This window comes from Carlito syrichta, unplaced genomic scaffold (genome assembly GCF_000164805.1).
Source record: "Carlito syrichta isolate Samal-C Ts95f unplaced genomic scaffold, Tarsius_syrichta-2.0.1 Scaffold130732, whole genome shotgun sequence".
Taxonomy (NCBI): Eukaryota; Metazoa; Chordata; class Mammalia; order Primates; family Tarsiidae; genus Carlito; species Carlito syrichta.
In genome coordinates, this window is record NW_007074828.1 from 168,639 (window position 1) to 187,805 (window position 19,167).

Genomic DNA, 19,167 nt, shown 5'->3' on the forward strand with positions numbered 1-19,167 from the left:
GCCTGGCTGGACCAGCAGCGAGGGTGAGCGCACGCGTGCGGAGCAGGCCCCGCCCCCTCCGGGCCCCGCCCCCTCCGGGCCCCGCCCCTTCGCCAGGGCCACAATCCTTGGTCACGGCTTCGCTGGAACAAGCCCTCCCCCACGCCAGGGCCACGCGTTTTGGAAGAGAAAATGTGCTGATCCAAATAGTAATCGATGTTTGCCGAAACTTAGATATGGCAGTAAAATACCCAAAAAACAAATAAATAAAAATACCCCTCCCCCGTAGTCCCACCTCCCTGAGATAATCTGCACATATTTTCCGGTATATTTAGCCAGTTGCTTTTGAAAAAGGTAAACACTTGGCTATGGAAACATTGGAAACGAGCGGCACGTACTGTTTTGCAACTTGAGTTTTCATTTCAAATGTCAGGAAAGCCTTTCTGCCTCACCACATAACCTTTATTACACACGGGGTGCCCAGCATATTGGGACTTTAGCCTGTTCCCGATTGCGGGTCTTTAGGGTATTTCTAACTTTTTGTCACTGTTAATGAACATCAGAAAGATACTTTCCTTAAGGCAAATTCTTAGAAGTAGAATCGCCTTGTCTGTAGACTGCATTTGGAAGCCTCTTGATGCTGCCAAATTAGCCTCCAGAAAGCTTATTCCAGTTCAAATCCTTTCCAGTAGTGTGTGGGCGTGCCAGGCTGTCGGTGTTGTGTTCCATGATGGGGTGGGGGCACACATGTGGGTGATCACCCTGCTTCCCTCTCCAGAGGACTTGGTCCTGGGTCGGGCCTGGGCCAGGTCTCCATGGTGGGAGGGTACTGCTATCTGCCAACCTCTGTCTCTTAGACTCAAAGTGGTCCCGAGGGGTGGGAAGAGTGACATCCTGGGCTGGGGCTCCTGGGCCACCCCAGGACTCCAGAGCCTGTCCACACATGATCACTTCCTCCCTCGTGGGAGTGCATCCCAGGCTGACGTGGTTGACTGGGGCTGGCTGGGTGCCTGTGACTTTTTGTACCACTTGCATGGACCCTCGAGATTGGCAGTGATCTTGCCACTTCCCCCCAGGTGTCTGGGGAGCAAGGGGGACAAAGCCACGCTGGCCACCCTGGTGAAGAAGCAGCAGCAAGCACTCAGCATGTTTGAGAAGGAGCAGGTGAGGGCCAGCATGGACCTGGGTGAGTGGGGGTGGGTGGTCCTGCTGTCCAGGTACCTGGACATTTACCAACATCACAGTTAGAGAATTCCTGAGCCCACTGGGCTCGGTGGCTTATGCCTGTAATCCTAGCACTTTGGGAAGCCAAGGTGGAAGGATTGCTTGAATCCAGAAGTTTGAGACCAACCTGGGCAGCATAGCAAGACCTGGTTATAAAAAAAAAATTAGCCAGGTGTGGTGGTATGTGCCTGTAATTCCAGCTATTCAGGAGGCTGAGGCAGAAAGATCACCTGAGCCCAGGAGGTCGAGCCTGGGTGACAGAGTGAAACCCTGATTCAAAACAAAGAGAGAGAGAGAGAATTCCTAGGCCTTCCAGGGCCACATGGGACTCTGCAGTGCACAGGGAGGGGACGTCATGGCCAGAGTGAAGTGTGATCCTGTGGTCCTGTGGTCCTGGCTCCAGACCACGTTCTGCCTCTTGTTATACGTGGCCTCGGACAGGTGGGGCAAGGAGCTCTGCCTCTCCGAGCCTCAGTTTCCTCACCGAACGGGGGACGAACAACAGTGTCTATAACAAAGATTTTGGGAGGTTTAGTGCAGTCGGCATTTGCCCAGGGTGGACATGTGCCCATGCACAACCTCAGAGGACTTTGCTTTCTGCTCTGAGCCCCGTTTCCTCATCTGTATAAAGGGGAGATTCCTGATGTGCACATACACGGGGCTTGAAGGGTTAAGCAGGATAATCTCTGGCTGTGCCTGGCAGAGGGGTCTCCATCAGCTACTGCTGCTGACTTTATGCTGGTGTCCATGTTGTCACCGGAGCCAGAGGAAGCAGACTCCCTGGGTGCACATGAGACCAAGGGGCAGCTGCCTGAGTGGGCTGTGCAGGCCTCAGAGAGGGCGGGTCGGGGGCAGAGCCTGGGATCAGGATGAGGACCATCCCCTCACTCTGTCCCTTGGGGTCCCTGGCTCCCCACAGGTCAGGGCTGCTATGCTGAGCACCCTCACTTTGGTCTCCACATGCTGTGGGACAGGGGCTGGTGTTAACACTCTTGGATGAGATAAAGAGATGGAGACTCTGGGGTGGGGGACTTATCTTGCTTGGGGACCCTCAGATGGGAAGTGGGGGCAGTGAAGGACCTTGAGCTGACCGGAAGACCCGGGCTCTCACCCCTGCGCTAGATGCCCTGTATGCATGTGGTGTTGGGGTGGTGGCATGGGGCCCTCTAGGTTGGGGGCAACAGGCCACAGATCCAAGGGCTCGCTCAGATGTGGAGGGACAGAAAGCACAAGTGACACTACAGGAGACATTCTGACTGCACAAGGGCTTAGAAGGGGTCCACTTGTCACATGACATGGAGGGAGGCTGGCAGAGCAGACCCTGCCAGGGGAACTTGGGCTGGAGGGCCTGGGCATGGCCAGTGGCAGAACACCTGCCCACAGCGGGCCAAGTATGAATGACAGAGATACTGTGGTAGAGGCTGGAGTCTGACCACCAGGGCCCGGAAGAGACACCCGGCTCTGAGGACTTTTAGTTCCTCATGTGATCCATGAAGTCTCCCACCTGGCAGGGTGGGTGGACAAAGACCTGAGCAAGTGCTCCATGCGTGGTGGAGTCGTCCAGGGGTGTGTCTGCCAGGGATAAAGCAGGGAATAGAGAGAACAGTCGAGGACAGCTTCATAAAAGAAGGAGGTGGGGCAGTGCCCAGAACCTGGAGACACAGAGGGCGGAGGCACAGCCACTCCATGCCAGCCACACTCAGAGTACCTGGGGAGTAAGGCTACCAGCCTCCCTCCTGCCTCCTGCTGTCTCCTTGGCTAAACCTGGGGGAAGTCAGCTAAACCTGGGCCCAGGAGGAGGATGGGCAAGGGGCACATGGAGGGAAAGGGAAGCCCCAGCACAGTGCAGGAGCCAGGTTATCACCCTAGATGCCCCTTCCTATCCATGAGCCTTTTCTCTTTCGTGCATGAGCTTGTCCAAGGTGGGGGTTTCACTGACGCTTCTTCTCTCTGGCTGGTTTAGAGGGAGATTCAGCATCTGCAGAACTTGCACCTGTTCATGCACCGAGACAGGAAACTGCTCCTGCAGCAGCAGAAGGACGTCCTCTTAGCACAGAATTCCGAGGCCCACCTGCAAGAGCTGCCGCAGGTAGGCGAGCTCCCCTGGGCAGGGGCTCAGTGCAAAGCCTGGGAAATGCTCACACCCTGGCTGCTTCATGTGAATGCGCAAGTCCTTTGCAAAAAATGCTTGTGGCCCTGGATAGAAAGGGGCACCCTGCAGGGGCAGACGGAGGGCAGGAGGGGCCACCTGCTGGGGGTGGATAGGGTGGCTGTGGCCTGGTCTTGGGGTGGAGCCAGACTTCAGGTAGTTGTAGAAGGTGCTCCAGGCTGAGGGAATTGAAGGAGGGCCCCCAGCCCAGGTGGGGAGCCCAGGGGGAGGAGGAGAGGGTAAGGTCACAGCTGGAGGCGAAGCTGGGGCTTTACTGGGGTTGAGGAGAGAGCTGTGGAGGTGGACAGGGGTGAGGAATCTCCATGGGACCAAGGTAGGAAGGCCTGGGGTTCCTTGGGGCAGCCAGCTCTGGGGGACCCCTAGCATCAAGAGTGTCCTTGGTGCTTGCCCTCTCCATGGTGGATGGTAAGAAGTCTGTGTGGACTGTCCCAGGCTCACCCGAGCACCTCCTCTGTGAGTGGGGGGGAGGGGGGCTCACCTTGAGGGTGGGAACCAAGACTGAGCAAGCTCAGCTCTCTGAAGCACCACCCTCCACCACCGATTCCAGAGCTTACCGCAGGGGGCTCTGGCTGGCCTTGGGCAAAGTCTCCCCACTCTGAGGCTCCTGTCTGCACCTGTCAGCGGAGGTGCAGGGCCCCTGCCAGAACAGAACACTCCGTTTTAGCCTACCTCTCCCTGGTGAGAGCATGGAGGCCAGGTGCTATGGGCTGCCCCATCACGGCCACTGCCGCAGGAAGCCCCCTGCCTACTTTTCCATAGAGGAGATAGGCCAGGGTGGCCACACAAGCCCACCTTGTGCTGTTTCTCGTAGAATTCCAGCCATGAAGTTAAGGCTGCCTGGGAGGGAGGCTCTGAGACAAACCAGCAGCCGGAGGGGCTAGCACGGGGCTCCTTGTGTCCCCTGACACTACTCAGACCCAGCAGCCCCACCAGCCCTACCAGTCTTTGGCCCCAGAGAAGTCCTTCGAGCTCAAAAGTCACACAGTGAGTTGGGCACAGGGTGGTGGGCTCTGGCCCTGGTGCTGACCAGCAAGGATGAGGGGGGACATTGAGGGCATGGAGGGTAGCCTACTGGCACAGTGGGATGTGGGCAGAGTCCAGAGCTGCTCTGCCCCTTGGGAGGACTTGAGCAGCTGCTGGCATGTTCTCATCTTCAGTTGGCTGGAGTGTGGCCTCGGGCAGGGCTTTCGTCCTCGGAGCCTGTTTCCTCACCTGTTAGTTGTGGGCAAGGTGCCCACCCTCCCATGGCTGACCTGCTAGTTGGGAACAATGTGCCCACCCTCCTAGGGCTGCAGGGCATGGTGGGACAGAGTGGTGGACAGGTCTGTCTTGGGGTCCGTGGGTAGCTCCCAGGTCTGGCATGGGGGCTGTTCTGACTGCTGGTGGTGGCTTGGCCTCCTCTGAGACCTGGCCACATGGTCATCAGCCTTGGTTTTTGGCAAAAGGGCCTCATTAGTGGGCCCCTGTCCAGGATGAGTTATGGCATGGGGAGGGGTTGATGACCAGTGCCATCTGACCACGAGCATGGCTTTGGGAACAGTGTCTGCTCTTCCCATCAAGGGATTCCTGGCTTTCTGATGCTGGAACGGCTCTTTCCTTGCTGAAATTGGCCCTTGAGAGCTGAGGAGGCCATCTCTGCTCAGAGCCTCAACCATGGGGCCAGCAGCCTACCAGACTCTAACTGAAGACCCCCAGAAGCAGGAACCTGGGGGGCAGTGCATTTGCAGGAGGGACAGCCATCACAGGATCATCTTCCCATCCTGGGGAGAGTCCAGTAGCTCTTTTCCAGTGGGATGGGACCCCCTGCAGTAAGGGAAGGCCTCCCCTACTCAGCCTTCTGGCTTTCTCCTGGAGCAGTTTCCAGATAAATCCATCATGGACAGATCTGTCATCCATGCTGCCACTGACTGCCAGGACACTTCCAGGCTGATGGTCACCTCTTGTTATCTGAGAGTTTGCTTATAGGGCTAGAGGTAGGTGGGGGTTGGTGCCCAGGGGATTGACAGAGGCACTGAGGATTGGCCCGTCCTCCTGGGGACACTCGTGCTATGCTGTCATGCCGGCAGTGCAATGTCCCTGTTCACAAGTTAGAAACTAGAGAGGTCCAGGCACAGTAGCTCATGCCTGTAATCCTAGCACTTTGGGAGGCTGAGGCGGGAGGATCACTTGAGGCCAGTAGCTTCAGATCAACCTGGGCAACACGATGAGTCTTTGTTGCCACACAAAGTCATAAAATTAGCCGGACATGGCGATGCATGCTTTCTATAGTCCCAGCTACTCAGGAGGCTGAGGCAGGAGGATCATCTGAGCCCAGGAGGCCAAGGCTGCAGTGAGCCACGATCATGCTGCTGCACTCTAGCCTAGATGACAGAATAAGATCCCGACTCGAAAGGAAGGAAGGAAGGAAGGAAGGAAAGAAAGAAAGAAAGAAGGAAGGAAAAAACTAGAGAGAAGCAAGGTGTGTTTGAAGAAGAGCTTCAGGCCGGGCTCGGTGGCTCAGCCTTTAATCCCAGCACTTTGGGAGGCCGAGATGAGTGGATTGCCTGAGCCCATGGGTTCAAGACCAGCCCGGGCAACTTGGTGAGACCTCCTTTCTACAATAAATAAAAAAAATTAGCCGGGCATGGTAGTGTGAGCCTGTAGTTCCAGCTACGTGGAAGGCTGAGGTGGAAGAATTGCTAGAGCCCAGCAGGTCAACGCTGGGGTGGCTGTGAGCATGCCACTGCACTCCAGCCTGGGCAACAGAGTGAGACTCCAACTCAAAAAAAAAAAGAACTTCAACTCTGCTGTCACCCACCCCTGGAGAAAGCAGCCTTTACTATTTTGCTGGAGGTCAGGCCATAAGAGCAGTGGGCAGACTTCGTACCTTCATTTGCCCCAGAGAAGCTCAGCCAAGTTCTGAGGGTGTTGGGGTGGGGGTGCCTTGGGGAACTTGTGTCTGTAGCTCCCAGTGGAGCAAGGGACAGCAGGACAAAGCAGACAGAGGCCCTGGGCATCCTGGCCTGGGATCCCATGTGCCAGGGAGGATTTGTGGGGAAGGGAAGTTCAGTCCTTTGAAAGGTCATAAGCAGGGTCTCTGTTCCTGTGTTATTCAGCCCAGTTCTGGGACAGCTCAGAGTCCCCTTGCTCTGCATAGAGCCCTGAGGGCACTGTCCTGTGTCCCTTGGGAGCCTGTGTAGGGACACCTAGTGTGGCAGGTGACCTCCAGGTCCTGCCCCAGGAGAAGACCAGCCCCACCTGTCAGTCATTCTCTTCTTTAGGGGTCTCTGGAGACACGGTTTCCAGGCTCTTGGGATCTCTGAACCCAAATCTCCTGCCCACGCCCATGACTGTGTGTGATTCTGGGAGGAAAGTGCTCAGGGTCACTCTTAGATGGAGACAATGAGCTGTGCCCAGCTGTGCCCAGTGCCTGGGAAGAAAGATAAGCAGGCCAAACAGGCGTGTGAGGGCATGGGGAATGTCCTTGGGCAGTTCTGTCCTCAGATGCTGGCCTTAGCCCAGGAGGGTTCAGGAGCCTGATGGCTCCTGAACCTCCGCCTTGATGCTGCAATGTGGGGAGGGTATGGGGAGCAGTTTCTTGCTACCCAGGCAGTATGGCCTGGGAAGGTTAGGACGGGGGTGTTTGCAACCTGGCAGCAGGCCTGGGAATGCCCCATGCCTTCCAGAGCTCCAGGCAGGGCCCCTCATGCACATCCATAGGTGCTGCCCCGGGATGGGTGGTCAGTCTCCATGCAGAAGCTATTGAGGAAGCACCCGTCAGGGAGACAGACAGACATCCCCACCCACCACACCTGCTGCTGTGCCTGGCCCCTTGTCCCCTACAGCAATGGCTGCATTTGTGGGCAACAAGTTCTGCTTGGGAAGCTGCCAGGGGAGGGAAGGCACTGACTACAGCTGTGTAGGAAGATGGTGACTGTGGTGTGAGGCTGTTCCCAGGGACAGGGTGCTTGTGCAGTGTTGCCCAGGTGGCAAGCAGTCAGCTCTCCCCTGCATGGCCTTGTAGGCTTGCCATGGAGCAGCAGAACGAGAAATCCTCCCAGACAACCTTGGATGCAGATGGTCTCCTGCAGCCTCTGAAACCAGCACAGGAAGAGGACACGTCCAGCTACCCCAGTCTTTTGGGGGAAAGCAGCACCCACGTTGGTCAAGGTCACTGGGCAGCAGCAGTGGCCGGCCCAAGGACAGACGGTCAGTCTCTCAGTGGGCTCTGGGAGACTTGGGGCAGCTTCAGGATCGAGGTCAGACACTCCTGAGTTCTGTCCTACTATGCCCATGTGCCGGGGTGCCCCTGGCCTCCCTGTCCCTGTATCCCACCAGAGCTGAATGTGTGGTGGGCTTGCAGGTGGGAGGCAACCCCTGCACACCGTGACCAACATTTCCGAGACACAGAGAGAGAGTGTGCTGGCTGGGAGGCCACCCAGACAGGCTCTCCTGCTCTTGGAGGACTCCTGATGGGGAGAGCTGTCAGAGTCACCCCTAGACCCTCCACCAAGTGCAGGCCTGCCAGGAGCCGCTGGGAAAACTAGGTAGGGCCCACCCTGTCCTCAGCTCAGGAGCCGAGTTTCCCTAGCTTGGGGCCGAGCGGGCCCTCGGACCTCCAGGAAGAATACGTGGTGGGGGAGAGAGCCTGACATGGCCCCCAGGACCGCCCATCTCCTGTGAGGTTAGCTTGTTTGTGCTCTGTCCTGCCAGGAGCAGCCCAGTGTGTGGCAACGCTCCCACCCTACCCCTAACTATCAGCCCCCACCAGCCCTCAACACCCCAGGAGGGCCCTGGCTGTCACCTGGCCTGGTAGTGTGCCCTGTTCTGTCCCCACCTTGTCACTTCCCCTCCGCGGCCTCAGTCTCTGGTCAACGCTGGTGATTCCTGGGACCATGTGTCTTTCAGAAGCTGGAGAACAGCCCTGTGTCTCCCAGCCAGGCCTTCAGCATGTGAGCTCCCTGGACGTTGGACAGCTGCAAGGCCCAGCCTTTCCTGTACGAAAACTCCCCAGAAGCCCCTTCCTCAGTACTGCTTATTTTGGGACACACCCCCCCATTCTGCCAATCTATGACTCCGTCTCTGTTGGGATCCCCAGGCACCAGCATGTCCTTGGATCCTGTGGTGCTGGGTCCTTGTCAGTCTCTGCCCCTGGTGCCTCCTCTGCAGGGCTCTGACACACACAGTGTTCTTCCCCACCCCATGTCACTGATGCAGGTTGAGGAGGTGGAAGGGAGAGTGTCCGCAGCCCAGTGTGGGTCTCGGAATGTGAAGGAGCCACACCCAGGTAAGCCCCCTGAAAACGGCACGGGGCTCTTGGGGGAAGCGTCCCCCAAGCCCAGTGGAACCTGTCCAAAGCTGGAGCCAAGCTGCCAGACCAGGACGGAGAGGCACATGAGGAGACGAGAGGAGGATGGGCTCTGGTGGACCCCCTCCTTGGCCACAGACCCCTTCACAGGCAGAAGACTAGCCGGCTCCATCTCTTATAGGAGCTGAAGTGGTGACTCTTCTGGGAAAATTAAAACTCATGACTCGCTCTGGCTGGTTTTATCACAAGTTTGTTTATCTGGAGCGGATTTTTTTTTTGGAGACAGCGTCTTGCTACATTGCCCAGTCTGGTCTTGAAGTCCTGGGCTCAATCAGTTCTCTCGGCTCAGCCTCCCTAAGTGCTGGGATTACAAGTGTGAGCCACTATGCCCGGCCTGGAGCTGGTTTTCAAGTGGTCGCAAGCCAGCACTGCCAGAGTGGCTTTCTCAGAGTGGGAGGTTTTCGTGTGTGTTGTGTTTCTCTCTTTCTGAGCTGCACACTTGACTCAGGGCCTCGCGGAGAGCTGAGCCCTGATCTGCATCTGGGGGGCAAGGGGGAAACATGCTCACGGAAAGTCCTGGTGGTGTGTCTGGTTGCTGCCAGTTGAACAAACAGCAAGGCTCAGATACCACCTTGGAGACCCCTGTCCAGCCCTGGGTGCAGAATTCAGAAGTCTCCCTCTGCCCATATCCACCCCCAGGAGCAGGAAGGAGACCATTCATACCCAAGAGTCTGCTGACTCAGGGGTCCCTGCAGTTGAGGCCAGAGAGCGAGCCTCAGGGCAAAGCAGTTGAGCTGGGAGGAGGTAGAATTGCTCATGACATGGAGGTTTCCCAGGAGACCTCAGCAGGTGGGGCTACCTGGAGAGGCCAGGTGGCACTGATGGGTACAGAGGAGCCAGCCCACGTTTCTATGACCTTCTTCCTTCTCCTGAGTCAGACCTGGCAGGCTGCCATTCAGGCTCTGTGACTATCACAGACATGTGTTCAGCCTGAAGCCTCCCTTGCTCTGGGGCCCTGTATATCAGCTGGCACTGTTCTGAGGGCCAATCAAGCACCAGCACCCGCCTCATGAGCCCTCGTTGCCTCTCGAGGTGGATTCACTCATTATACCCATTCTGCCCATGAGGAGACGGAAGCCTGGAGAGCTTAAGAGACAAGACCATGATCACAAAGCTCATTAGTGGGCATTCTGGGATTCCCCCTGGGTCTGTCTGACCCCAGTCTGTCTGAAAATGAGACTGCACTTACGGGGGTTCCCTGGGTGATGATGCATTGTGGTCACTGGGGTAGCCCAGGGTCCTTCCCACATGGCATCCATCACCTTGACCTTCACCAAGGGTCATGAACAAGAGGGCAGGTGTTCCTGTTGGCAGAGCTGCCATACAACTGGATTTCAGCCAAGCAGCTCCAGTTTCTTTAGGCTGAATGGTCTTGGGAGGTGCCAGGGCAGAATGGCAACCTAGGAAGATGGTGACTTAACATTAAGGTAAAGGCCCTGGGTACTCCTGAGAGAGGCCCGCTGTGGCTCCCACCCCAACCCGGTGTCTCCACTTTGCTGATCTTCTAGCTGTGCTGTGGGTGATCTTGGTGTGACCTTGATGTGACCTGGCCTTGTCCGAGGCCTGTCCTGCCTGGCCTTCTGCACCACCACCCTGCCTCCCACCAGTGTCCTAGACCGAAGGGGTCCCGAGGGGAAAGAACCAGTTCTGGCAAAGAGTTTTCTGGCCACATGAGGGAATTCTTCCCCAGAGTAGGCAAGAGACCGCTAAATCTCAAATGATTCTTCTTTTTTTTGAGACAGAGTCTCACTCTGTCACCCAGGCTGGAGTGCAGTGGCACGATTCCAGTTCACCACAGTCTTGACCTCCTAGACTCAGGCGATCCTCCCTCCTCAGTCTCCTGAGTAGCTGGGACTATAGGCACATGCCACAACACCCAGCTAATTTTTATGCTTTTCGTAGAGACGAAGTAGTGCTATGTTGCGCAGGCTGGTCTCGAACTCCTGGACTCAAGTTATCCTCCTACCTTGGCCTCCCAAAGTGCTAGGATTACAGATCTGAGCCACTGCACCTGGCCCATTGATGATTTTTCTATAAGTTTTATTCTGGGACTTCATATCACTAACTATCCAGCAAAAGGGTGATTTTAGGAGCAGACTAACAGATATGTCTATGTCCTCATCTGAACTGGATGCTACAAAAAAGTGTTGTGTCCATTTTGAAATTTTTTTTTTGAGTTGGAGTCTCACTCTGTCACCCACACTGGAGTGCAGTGGCACGTTCACGGCCACCACAGCCTTGACCTGCTGGGCTCAGGTGATCTTTCTGCCTCAGTCTTTCAAGTAGCTGTAACTACAGGTGTGTGCCACCACACCTGGCTATTTTTTTGATTTAGTATCGAAATGAGGTCTTTCCAAGTTGCCCAGGTTGGTCTTGAACCCCTGAACTCAGGCAACTCTCCCACCTAGGCCTCCCAAAGTGCTGGGATTACAGGCTTGGGCCGCTGCACCTGGCCCGTTTTAATTTTAAGATTATTTTTCACGTGGCTTTAGAATTCCTGGGAGAGGATCCCTCTGTCCCCACATCTGTGCCCTACAGCACTGATGGTCCCTTTGTCCCACAGGAGAACCTCTGGCTAAACCCAGTTCCTCCACAGCAGAGAAGACCCGGGCTTACACCAACAGCCACAAGCAGAGCTTCTGGGGACACAGCCAGCACTCCCAGGGTAAAGATGGTCCTTGTAGCACCTCGGAAACCACGGTGAGTTGGGGGTGGCCACACTTTCTGTAGGACCAGTTGGGGCCTGGCGTCTCATCCACCTCATGAGGGTGTTATAGAATGGGAGAACTCTGAGGCCTTTCCTGGTAGATTCGTTTGATTCTGAGATTTGCCAATTTTCTGGGCCTCACCCCAAGACTCAGCACCTGGACAGAAAAAAAGACGGTCTTTCTCACGGTGGCAGGGCCATGGCACATTGATGGGTCTTTGGAGCTCACTAAGAGGGGGGTATCTGGGGACTGGGGGTCTCCACGGCCCTCTTAGGGGATGGCTTTTTTGTTTGTTTGTTTTGTAGAGACAAGGTCTCACTATGTTGTCTAGTCTGGTCTTGAACTCCTGGGCTCAAGAGAGCCTCCCACTTCAGCCTCCTGAGAAGCTGGGACTACAGGCACGCACCACCACACCTGGCTAATTTTTTGATGTTTTTGTAGAGACGAGGTCTCACTATGTTACCTAGGCTGGTCTCGAACTCCTGGGCTCAAGCAATCCTCCCTCCTTGGCCTCCCAAAGTTCTGGAATTACAGGCCTGAGCCACCACACCCAGCCAGGAGTGGTCTTTGTTCCTTAACCATGGTCATAGAACACACAGAAGCCCCATTTGTAACTAAGAGGTGTGGACAGACCTGGCAGAGGCCACACCCAACTGTGTCATTTCTCCAACATGTCTCCAGCAGATGGCTGAAGGCAGCATGAGCCAAGAGAGGTTGGAAATGGGGCTGGACCTGGCCAGGAGCCCCATGGAGGAGCCCCAGGAAATAGAGGACCGGCAGTCAGAGGAGCAGAGGTGCGTGACTCGGGCTGTCCAAAGCTGTTGGGACCCCTGGGCAGGGGTGGGCACTGAGACGTGGAGATAGGTTGGGCCAACACTCCCTGTTCTGTCTCTGCCGAGACCCTCCCTCCCTCCTGACACTTCTTGTCCCAGCTGGGGCCCAACCGTGCACCCTCCACTCCCAGGCCTTCCCGAGTCCTTTGGAAACAAGGATAACACCCATGAGTTGGCCCAAGGTCCATCTGTGAGGTCAGCACAAGAGGCTGCCAAGGCTCCCAGCCCTTCCAAACCAAGCCCTCTGGGGGTGGCAGAACCCCGCATTTGATATCTGATGTAGTGGTGACTGAGACCAGATACCCCCAGAGGCAAACTCCCAGAGCCCTGTGCTCTAAGTGTCACCTCAGATGGTGGAAGAGTGAGCCCTGGGTGGAGGCTGGGGAGGACCAGGTTCCCTCTTGGGAGGGTGCTCCAGAATCCTCCATGAATGTACTTACAGCAGAGAGGCCTGTCAGCAGGAGGACTCCAACATCTCCCTGGCCTGGCTGGAAGCTGCCCGGCTGACTGGCCTCCCAGGTGATGCCCCCCACCCCCTCCAATCCCTCCCTGGCCATTGAATCCCCAGTCAAGGGTTATCCAAGACCAGTTGTGACATCAAGGTCAGGCTTTTCCCCACAGCACACAGCCCTGCCCTACCCACTACCTGGGTACCACTTATGGGTGACTCTGCCCGTAAGCCCCTAACACAGGGTCACCAAGTGGGAGGTCAGTGACTGTTGGTCAGTTCTCTGTCTGATTAGTTCTCTGTCATCTCTCTCTCTCTCTTTTTAAAATTTCACTCTGTGACCTGGTCTGGAGTGCAGTGGTACATTCAAGGTCACTGCAGCCTCAACTTGCTAGGCTCAGGTGATCCTTCTGCCTCAGCTTCCCAAGTAGCTGGAACTACAGAAGCGCACAATCATGCCCAGTTAATTTTTTGATTTATTGTAGAGACTAGGTCTCGCCAAGTTGCCCAGGCTGGTCTCGAACCCCTTGGGCTCAGGCAATCCTCTCACCTCGGCCTCCCAGAGTGCTGGGATGACAGGCATGAGCCACCGTGCCTGGCTCTATTCATATCTCAGATGAAAACAAAACAAGGCAAAGTCCTTGAACAGCAGCGCTGTGAGCTGGGCCCCCAGCCTGGGAATCAGATGTCAGCACATGATTCTTTGCCTGGGAGTTAGAGGGGGATGTCATTAACCACTGAGCTGAAATCAAAGGAGCTGGCTGGGTACAGTGGCTCATGCCTGTAATCCCAGCACTTTGGGAAGCCGCAGGGAGAATCACTTGAGGGCAGGAGTTTGAGACCATCTGGAGAACATAGCAAGACCTTGTCACTATTTTAAAAAGTGGGATGGAGGGGTATCAAACACGTTGGCACCATCCACACTTTTTCTGCCTCTATTTGGGGTGTTTCTCTGGTCCTGAACACTGGCTCTGGGACTGTGGGATGTGGGTAGGGTCCAAGGTGCAGAGCGTGACACATGCTGAACATCCCCAAACTCATCATCTCTTGGCAGCCCCTGGGCCCCCTGAGGAGGTGGTACCCTCTGCCCAGTGCCAGAGCAGCCCTCTGCCCCAGCCTCCTCCTTTCATCGACCCAGCCTCTGAGTCTGCTTCCGGGACCTGCTCAAGATCTGCAGAAGCCCCAGCGTCGTCCCATCCCTCCTCAGCTGGCTCTGGGAGTGACCTGTCCTGTCCCTCGCTCCAGGAGTTCCAGAAAGCCACTGCCACACTGGTCCAGCTTTCTGAGAGCTCCATCTCCCTGTCCAGTGCAGAAGACGAAGACATCCTAGACAAAGACCTCCACTGGTCCAGAGAGTTCTCGGCTCAGAACTCCTGGGAGGAACTGGGCCTGCCTCCCCAGGGTGAGCCTCCGCCAGGTGGTATTCCCGGGGGTGGAGGACAGGTGACCCAGCAGGGGCCTGAGAGCAGCAGACCCAGTCCTCTGAGTGTCTCCTCCACGGATGAGGCTATGGCAGGAGATCTGGAGCCAGATCAGAGCCTCCTGTGGGGAGGCCGGCTGTTGCCTCTCCCAGATGCCTCCTCTCCAAGGTCAGGGTCAGAGCTATCAGAGGCCTCCAGCAAAGTTTGGGATGAGGACATCGAGGAGAACCTGCTGGAACCTGGTGGTGGCACTGAATCAGCTTCAGAGAGCTCCTCCCACCCTGAAGACAGGGGGAAGCCCCATGAGGCGCTTCCCTCCCTGGGCCCTGGGGAGGGGCAGGAAGCTTCTGGAACCTGTGAGAGACTGATAGGGGAATCAAGTACAGGAAAAGCCAAACGGACATCCCCTGAGGCATCCTACATGGTGCTCCCATCCCAAGACTCGCCACTGTCCTGTTCTTTGGGGACCTCTGACTTCAAAGCATTGGATTTTGGCAGAGGAGGAGAGACAGGGCCTTTGCGGGCCTGCACTGGCTGCAGGGAGGGGCCCTGGGACACTGGCCTGAGCCTGTCCTCCACAAGGAAACCCCTACAGGCTGTGCCTGGGTCTGAGGTCCTTGTGACCCCGCAGGCTCCTTCTGGGGACCCTGGCAGGCTGGCACCCCCAGCAGCTGAGAGCTGGGCACCAGGACCTGATGCGAAAGGAGGCCCCACTGTCCTGGAGGAAGCTCACTGTCCGCTTGCTGGTGACGACTTGACCGAGATCCTATCTCCCGTGGATGAGGTGCTGTCTTACAGCAGCACTGACTTCCCTTCCCCCATCCTCAGGGAGGCCTGCCTCCCCCCACCATCCCCCACATCCCAAGCAAAGAGAGACATCCAAGACGCCAACCCAAACTCAGAAGACCTCCCTTTTCCACCCCCTCCCGAGGAAGTCATGCTTCCCGGGGGATCCCTGAGCCCCTTCAGGAAAGATGCTACAATCACCACCGAGGACTTGTCCTCCTTGTCTGAGGAGAGTCTGCTGGAGGTCCTGTTCCCGGGACCCCAGGAGTTGGGGTTCTGTCTGGGGGACAGGCTGGATAAATTGAGTTCTGTGGTAGGGAAGGAGGCTGGAGGCAGCCAGTGGGCTAAACCAGTCCTTTTGTGTGAGGGGGCAGACAGTGCCCCCGATGGGCTTCCAAGGCCATTGGTGAAGCCCCCAACTCCATCCAGAGTGACCTGTGTGGCCGAGGAGGGTCTGCCAAGGTTGTTGGTAGCTGGCAATATGGACATGCTATGTGGCATTCCATGGGGAGACCGGGTTCCCCCTTTGAGCACAGCGTCCTGGGCTGAGGGGGCCCTCAAGGAGGCCCTGGGCTATTGGGTTGAGCCCTGGGAAGGGGTGCAGAACTTTGAGAGAGTAGAGTGCCAGGGGCACCTCTTAGTGGACCCAGAAGGGGCCCTGCAGGCCACTTCACCTGCAGCTGGCTCCCTGGGCAGGCAAGCCTGCTTGGCGGAGACCCCCATCAGGGGCCAAGACTCCAAAGAAATGCTGGGTGACAGCAGGAGTGCAGCCACACTCCCATGTCCCCAGTCTGCAGGTCAGGCGGCCCCTTCCCCAGGCCAAGTGCTCTTGGTGGCCCGTGGACAGGCTAGGTCCCTTAGGCGAGCTGAGGAGGATGGGGAAGGAGGCCAGAACCGCTGGGTGGAGGACCCGCCCAGGGCTGAGGGTTCATGGGGCAGAAAGTCACCCCCAGGGACAGACTCAGACCCTCAAGCCCATCCTCCAGGTGTGGAGAGAGACCAGGTGGTGGATTTGGTCTCTATTAAGCTTACCAGGAGGATCCTGCATGACTCCTTAGCTGTTCTGTCAGCGATGGCCCTAAGGGGCAGCCCCTAGGGATGTTTTCTGGAACTACAAAGATACAAATGCTTAGATGTCCTCATAAATGCTGTGTGTATGACAATGCACAGGCAGGCATGACAGCAAGAGCCTTCAGGAGACCTGGACTTTCCCAGGGTGGACTGGTCACCCAGAAGAGCCATCTGCCATGGTTATGACACAGGCCTGGGCTGGACAATGACTCCTTTCCAGCAACTGAATATTGGTTCTGACTGCAATTTTCTGGACAGAGGACCCACCGCTCTCATCAGGTTCTTGAAGGGGCCTGGACCCAAAGTGATGTCAGGACACAGACATAAAATGTCATTTGGGGTGAGGTCCAGAGGTCAGCCAGTCAAGAAAAGGCATGTAGCCAGGCACAGTGGCTCACACCCATAATCCCAGCACTTTGGGAGGCTGAGGCAGAGGGATTGCTTGAGCCTAGGAGTTTGAGACCAGCCTGGGTAACATGGTAAGACCTCGTCTCAAGAAGACCAGGTACAGCTGATTGCTTCTGGGGCTGTGAACTTTTCCTTGTCTCCAGGGAGTTTGTTAGGATCCCTGGGGCACCCCTATTTTCAGGAACAATGACTAGGTCCTGGCATAGGCAGCAAGGCCTAAGCTGCCTCCTTCCAGAACAAATGAGAGCCTGCTTTCTGGGAGGACCATCCAGTATGGAATGACCCATAGGGTTGTTCACAAATGTCAGCAGGTGACTCCTGCAGGGTTGTTGCTTCTGCAGGGAAGCCCAGTGCTCCAAACAGGCCTCCAAGTTCCCTCTTGAGGAGTCTTGCTTTTCTAGAACAATCTTGGAAATTACTGTTGATTCAAGCATAAAGAGAATTTCCCAGGCTGGGTGCCATAGCTCATGCCCGTAATCCCAGCACTTTGGGAGGCCGAGGTGGGAGGATCACTTGAGCCTAGGAGTTTGAGACCAGTCTGGGCAAGAGTGAGACCTTATCTCTACAAAAATTTTTAACAATTAGCCAGGCATGGTGGCATGCACCTGTAGTCCCAGCTACTCAGGAGGCTGAGGGAGGAGGATCGCCTGAGCCTAGGAGGTTGAGGCTGTGGTGAGCTGTGATGGTGACACTGCACTCCAGCCTGGATGACAGAGTGAGACCCCGATTCAGGAGGAGGAGGAGGAGAAGAAGAAGGAGGAAGAGGAGGAGGAGGAGGAGGAGGAGGAGAAGGAGAAGAAGAAGAAGAAGAAGAAGATTGCCTATGGAAAAGAAGTAATGAAAAGACCAATCCGGAAGAAGAAGAAGGAGGAGAAGAAGAAGAAGGAGGAGGAGGAGGAGGAGGAGGAGGAGATTTCCTATGGAAAAGAAGTAAAGAAAAGACCAATCCTGAAAATGAAATAGCCCGGCAGATCCTTGGGCCCTATCTGGCAGGGGGCCTCACAGGGTGGGGGTAGGGGACCTATGAGTTGGCTCGCGAGATCACTTCAGGAGAAGAACTTGAATACTCATCGGGGCCAGGGCAACTGATCTTCATAGACCTGAAGGACAAGCCACTGCAGCATTGACATCTACTAGAAGGAGCCACCTCCACAAGCCACTCACGGGCTCTGGTATAGTCCCAGGGGAGAGGGCAGGCTGGCTGGGATTCCTGCAATTCACCCCTCACCCAGAGCAGCACTTCAGCCACGGCCACTGTCCTAGTCAAAGCCACAGACTGGACAACTTGAAACCTAGCCTTCATCCACCTGTCTCTGGAGACTGTCTCTGGACCACAGTGGGGACCTGAAGTGGATCTTCCTAGTGTCAGAAAGATGGACAGTATGCGTGCTTCATTAGGAAGGATTATTTCCAAACTCCAGTGTAACAGTGTATTTCAGCTTGTGCTCAAAGGGACTTGCTAGAAACCATCTTAATGGACATCTCTCAACATACCTGGGTTTAAGAACAGGAGTGTCCTGATGAGGAGTGTGTTGTTTCTCTAGTTTCAGTATTTTTGTCATATCTTCTGTGCACTTGGGCAAGTGGCTTTCAGATAAGCTCAGCTGAGCCCAGCAAGTAGTTCTTTTATAGAAGAAAGTAGATTTCAGGTCTGTTTTCTAGCTTCCAACATGGTTAGGATTTTCTGAGATGAGGCTCACTTACACTGTGATTGGACCTCTCAGAAGTTACTTTCCACATCCTATAGCAGTGTCTCCCTCCCTCTCTTGCTCTCTATCTTTTTCCTCCTCATCTTCTCCCTCTATCTATTTATCTTTATCTATCTATTGATCAATCAATCATCTACCTATCTCCTTTTTTTTTTTTTTTTTTTTTTTTTTTTTTTGAGTCCGTGTCCAACTCCGTTTCCAGGCTGGACTGCATTGGCACAATCATGACTCACTTCAGCCTTGACCTTCTGGGCTCAGGTGATCCTTCTGCCTCAGCCTCCCAAGTAGCTGGAACTACAGGCATGCACCACCATGCCCAGCTAATTAAAAAAAATGTTGCCCAGGTGAGTCTCAAACTGCTGGGCTTAAGCAATTCTCCCACCTCAGCCTCCCAAAGTGCTGGGATTACAGGCATGAACCACCGTACCCAGCCTTCATAGCTACTATCATCCATCTATCCAACCATCCACCCATCCACTCACCTTTTTCCAATTTACTTCTTTTTTTATCAGATAAACATGAATCTTTATTTAGAGAAAAGCTACTTCTTGAATTAGAAGGTCCCTTCTTGAATGGGAAGTCCAGACTTCATGGGCAGTGTACCGAACCTAGGGACATCTGTGTCATGGTACTGATCCCTTTAGGACTCAGTTTTTTCCCATTCAGGGCCTCTGGCTTCTCAGTGTTAAGAGAGGAACTCATTCCAGACTTGCACACACACAGAGTTCGGGTGGGAGACACTTCCAATGCTGACCTGGCAAAGTCCCAGGTGCCAGGTCACAGGACACATGGAGTCTGCCCGTGTCCTCCACAGGCAGCCTGGGCAATATAGTGAGACCTCGTTTCTACAAAAAATGAAATCTGTGTTCCCTGGAGAGTGTGAAACCATCACCCTTTCATAAAGGGCCCCGGTGGCCTTTGTGTGTATTTTTTTTTTGAGTTGGAGTCTCACTCTGTCGTCCAGGCTGGAGTGCAGTGGCACACTCACGGCCACCGCAGCCTCGATCTACTGGGCTCAGGTGATCCTTCCGCCTCAGCCTTCCAAGTAGCTGGAACTACAGGC

At 55.5% G+C, this 19,167-nt stretch overlaps 1 protein-coding gene across 1 annotated transcript in view; it reads left to right on the forward strand.

Annotated features, from left to right (window-relative positions):
- The window catches only part of QSOX2 (quiescin sulfhydryl oxidase 2), a 69,561-nt gene that overhangs the window by 7,084 nt on the left and 43,310 nt on the right, over nt 1-19,167 (forward strand). The window contains exons 6-12 of the mRNA XM_021708124.1: nt 1,056-1,143; nt 3,167-3,292; nt 8,522-8,639; nt 11,284-11,420; nt 12,113-12,222; nt 12,830-12,863; nt 13,955-14,111. Of these exons, the coding sequence (XP_021563799.1) occupies nt 1,056-1,143; nt 3,167-3,292; nt 8,522-8,639; nt 11,284-11,420; nt 12,113-12,222; nt 12,830-12,863; nt 13,955-14,111 (770 nt within the window). The remainder of the gene's footprint in view (nt 1-1,055; nt 1,144-3,166; nt 3,293-8,521; nt 8,640-11,283; nt 11,421-12,112; nt 12,223-12,829; nt 12,864-13,954; nt 14,112-19,167) is intronic.